At 49.0% G+C, this 5,000-nt stretch overlaps 1 protein-coding gene across 1 annotated transcript in view; it reads left to right on the forward strand.

Moving 5' to 3' along the window:
* The window catches only part of LOC125145335 (DNA-directed RNA polymerase III subunit RPC1-like), a 19,752-nt gene that overhangs the window by 2,403 nt on the left and 12,349 nt on the right, over positions 1 to 5,000 (forward strand). Inside the window, 2 exon segments of the mRNA XM_047817446.1 lie at positions 2,424 to 2,542; positions 3,070 to 3,207. Coding sequence (XP_047673402.1) covers positions 2,424 to 2,542; positions 3,070 to 3,207 — 257 coding nt within the window.

The following is a 5,000-nucleotide window of genomic DNA, read 5'->3' on the forward strand; positions in this document are numbered from 1 at the left end:
ACTCCCACTCTACTCCCACTATACTCCCACTATACTCCCACTATACTCCCACTATACTCTACTCCCACTATACTCCCACTACACTCTACTCCCACTATACTATACTCCCACTATACTCCCACTACACTCTACTCCCACTATACTCCCACTACACTCTACTCCCACTACACTCTACTCCCACTATACTATACTCCCACTATACTCCCACTACACTCTACTCCCACTATACTCCCACTATACTCCCACTACACTCTACTCCCACTATACTCCCACTATACTCCCACTACACTCTACTCCCACTCTACTCCCACTACACTCTACTCCCACTATACTATACTCCCACTATACTCCCACTACACTCTACTCCCACTATACTCCCACTATACTCCCACTACACTCTACTCCCACTATACTCCCACTATACTCCCACTACACTCTACTCCCACTACACTCCCACTATACTCCCACTACACTATAATCCCACTATACTCCCACTACACTATAATCCCACTATACTCCCACTACACTCCCACTACACTCTACTCCCACTATACTCCCACCACACTCTACTCCCACTACACTCCCACTACACTCCCACTATACTCCCACTACACACTCTACTCCCACTATACTCCCACCACACTATACTCCCACCACACTCTACTCCCACTACACTCCCACTACACTCCCACTATACTCCCACCACACTCTACTCCCACTACACTCCCACTATACTCCCACCACACTCTACTCCCACTACACTCCCACTACACTCCCACTATACTCCCACTATACTCCCACTACACTCCCACTACACTCCCACTACACTATACTCCTACTATACTACTACAGCGCCACACTTTAATACCAGTACACGTCTTCTACTAGTACACTACACTTGTACTAATATCTATACCACAGTCCTCTGTACTCCCACTATACTGTTGCCATGCCAACACTTTTGTATTACACCTAGAATATAAGCTGTTCTATAGAACGCTCACTATACTATCATCATACTGACCTTACCACCAGTACACAATACTGCCATTGGAAGCTCACTGTACTGTACCTGTGTTTGACTCCACGTAACTATGAGAAGAGCCTCAGTGTGTCTCATTAAAGGTGCGGTCTCCGTTGTTTGTGAAACGCTTCAGAAAACCGAGTCGGGACGACAAGCAAAACAAAAACAAAACAAACGTGTAGCCAATGAGCAGAAAGGGGCGGGGCTTGTCGATATGGGCGGAGAGAGTGTTCAGTGCGCGTGTGTGACATTAGCAGAAAGTGGTTTTAACATCGACATGGAGGATAAAAACAAAGAAAGAAAGAGAAGAAAGACTTACGATAAGGACAAGAAGTAGGACGTGTTAATATAGGATCAGCTTTCCAGCGCTGGAGAGAACTGAAGGAGCAGGAAGTTGGCCACATATTCACAGGTTGGAGTTTCCCGAGTCAATAACTCCTGAGCTAAACGCTGTTACTACACAAATAACACCTCTTTTCTATCGTAGTAATGTAGAGAGGCAGCTACAACCGCCTTTTGTGTAGTAACAGCGTTTAGCTCAGGAGTTATCGACTCGGGAAACTCCGACCTGTGAATATGTGGCCGACTTTACTTAAGACGCCGAGGCGCTTTTTTCCTTCTCGATAGGTGAGTAACGTTGGTTTTGCTTTGTTACACAGAACTAATATATGCCTTTGTCCTTTACATCATTATGCTTGTGTGGCATTTTTGCTTGTTTGTTTATCTACAATCGTATTGTTCTTCCCTTCAGCTATGATAAAGACACGTTTCTTTCTGTTAGTCGCCTGGGTTACGTATGTATGTGTGGGCGGAGCTATCGATACAGGGGTGGGACCCGTTCGGGTTAGGGGCATGTTTGTTTTGGTGATTTTATATGTCAACATTGGCTTTCAAACAATAGAGACCGCACCTTTAAGGAGTTAATACTGTATTAATGCTGAGTGTGTACAGTATCACCTGCTCATAAAGGTATTTGACATTACTCTGTGTTCCCCCTGACATTACTCTGTGTTCCCCCTGACATTACTCTGTGTCCCCCCTGACATTACTCTGTGTCCCCCCTGACATTACTCTGTGTCCCCCCTGACATTACTCTGTGTCCCCCCTGACATTACTCTGTGTCCCCCCTGACATTACTCTGTGTCCCCCCTGACATTACTCTGTGTTCCCCCTGACATTACTCTGTGTTCCCCCTGACATTACTCTGTGTTCCCCCTGACATTACTCTGTGTCCCCCCTGACATTACTCTGTGTTCCCCCTGACATTACTCTGTGTTCCCCCTGACATTACTCTGTGTTCCCCCTGACATTACTCTGTGTTCCCCCTGACATTACTCTGTGTTCATTACCACAACACTATACTGCAGGTATATTAATCTCTCTCTCTCTCCATGTGCAGGGTCGTTTATTAACATCTCTCAGATGATAGCGTGTGTGGGTCAGCAGGCCATCAGTGGCTCTCGAGTTCCTGATGGCTTTGAGAATCGATCTCTGCCGCACTTTGAGAAACACTCAAAAGTAAGAACACCCGCCATGATCATATCATATATATATATATACGCTGCACCATACAGCAGAACACACACATGCTAGCAGTGTTAACAGTAATGTGCTATGTTTATTTATCAACCCACCGTTTGGTGTGTGACAGGAAGTGTAATGCGTGTAACAGGTTTTTTTTTTTTCATTGTTTTTGGGGTAAATGTTGGGGAATGTTTGTGATGTATCTGATTAGCACATCGCTGTCCATGTTTCATAGTTACCTAGCAACAGTGTTACACTCCCAGCCAAGGTGTGTGTTTGTTGTACATTGGAACACATGGTGTGCTTTATGTAATAAAGTAATCCTGCAAAATAAAAGTCATTTTTATTAATTGTTTATCATAATACACATCATCAGCTGTGAGGCATAAAACATTTTCTTTGTTTTGAATTGGAATTCTAAGTGTGTGTGTGTATGTGTGTGTATGTGTGTGTGTGTGTGTGTGTGTGTGTGTATGTGTGTGTGTGTGTGTGTGTGTGTGTGTGTGTGTGTGTGTTTTCAGCTTCCTGCAGCTAAAGGCTTTGTGGCAGACAGTTTTTACTCAGGTTTGACCCCCACTGAGTTTTTTTTCCACACTATGGCTGGCCGTGAGGGTCTGGTGGACACGGCAGTGAAAACAGCAGAGACCGGATACATGCAGGTGTGTGTGCGAGAGTGAGTGTGTGTGCGAGAGTGAGTGAGTGTGTGTGTGCGAGAGTGAGTGAGTGTGTGTGCGCGAGAGTGAGTGAGTGTGTGTGCGAGAGTGAGTGAGTGTGTGTGCGAGAGTGAGTGAGTGTGTGTGCGAGAGTGAGTGAGTGTGTGTGCGAGAGTGAGTGAGTGTGTGTGCGAGAGTGAGTGAGTGTGTGTGCGAGAGTGAGTGAGTGTGTGTGCGAGAGTGAGTGAGTGTGTGTGCGAGAGTGAGTGAGTGTGTGTGCGAGAGTGAGTGAGTGTGTGTGCGAGAGTGAGTGAGTGTGTGTGCGAGAGTGAGTGAGTGTGTGTGTGCGAGAGTGAGTGAGTGAGTGTGTGTGCGAGCGAGAGTGAGTGAGTGTGTGTGCGAGCGAGAGTGAGTGAGTGAGTGTGTGTGCGAGCGAGAGTGAGTGAGTGTGTGTGAGAGAGAGAGTGAGTGCGTGAGTGTGTGTGCGAGCGAGAGTGAGTGAGTGAGTGTGTGTGCGAGCGACAGTGAGTGAGTGAGTGTGTGTGCGAGCGACAGTGAGTGAGTGAGTGAGTGAGTGTGTGTGCGAGCGACAGTGAGTGAGTGAGTGTGTGTGCGAGCGACAGTGAGTGAGTGTGTGTGCGAGCGAGAGTGAGTGAGTGAGTGTGCGAGCGAGAGTGAGTGAGTGTGTGTGCGAGCGAGAGTGAGAGAGTGTGTGAGAGAGCTAGAGAGAGTGTGAGAGCGTGTGTGCGAGCGAGAGTGAGTGAGTGTGTGTGCGAGCGAGAGTGAGTGAGTGTGTGTGCGAGCGAGAGTGAGTGAGTGTGTGTGCGAGCGAGAGTGAGTGAGTGAGTGTGTGTGCGAGCGAGAGTGAGTGAGTGAGTGAGTGTGTGTGCGAGCGAGAGTGAGTGAGTGAGTGTGTGTGCGAGCGAGAGTGAGTGAGTGTGTGTGCGTGCGAGCGAGAGTGAGTGAGTGAGTGAGTGAGTGTGTGTGCGAGCGACAGTGAGTGAGTGAGTGTGTGTGCGAGCGAGAGTGAGTGAGTGAGTGTGTGTGCGAGCGAGAGTGAGTGAGTGTGTGTGCGAGCGAGAGTGAGTGAGTGTGTGTGCGAGTGAGTGAGTGAGTGTGTGTGCGAGCGAGAGTGAGTGAGTGTGTGTGCGAGCGAGAGTGAGTGAGTGAGTGTGTGTGCGAGAGTGAGTGAGTGAGTGAGTGTGTGTGCGAGAGTGAGTGAGAGAGTGTGTGTGCGAGCGAGAGAGTGTGTGTGCGAGCGAGAGAGTGTGTGTGCGAGCGAGAGAGTGTGTGTGCGAGCGAGAGAGTGTGTGTGCGAGCGAGAGAGTGTGTGTGCGAGCGAGAGAGTGTGTGTGCGAGCGAGAGTGAGTGTGTGTGTGCGAGCGAGAGTGAGTGAGTGTGTGCGAGCGAGAGTGAGTGAGTGTGTGTGCGAGCGAGAGTGAGTGAGTGTGTGTGCGAGCGAGAGTGAGTGAGTGTGTGTGCTAGCGAGAGTGAGTGAGTGTGTGTGCTAGCGAGAGTGAGTGAGTGTGTGTGCTAGCGAGAGTGAGTGAGTGTGTGTGCTAGCGAGAGTGAGTGAGTGTGTGTGCTAGCGAGAGTGAGTGAGTGTGTGTGCTAGCGAGAGTGAGTGAGTGTGTGTGCGTGCGAGAGTGAGTGAGTGTGTGTGCGTGCGAGAGTGAGTGAGTGTGTGTGCGTGCGAGAGTGAGTGAGTGTGCGAGCGAGAGTGAGTGTGTGTGTGTGTGCGAGCGAGAGTGAGTGTGTGTGTGCGAGCGAGAGTGAGTGAGTGTGTGCGAGCGAGAGTG

This window comes from Tachysurus fulvidraco, chromosome 8 (genome assembly GCF_022655615.1).
Source record: "Tachysurus fulvidraco isolate hzauxx_2018 chromosome 8, HZAU_PFXX_2.0, whole genome shotgun sequence".
In the NCBI taxonomy this organism is placed as follows: Eukaryota; Metazoa; Chordata; class Actinopteri; order Siluriformes; family Bagridae; genus Tachysurus; species Tachysurus fulvidraco.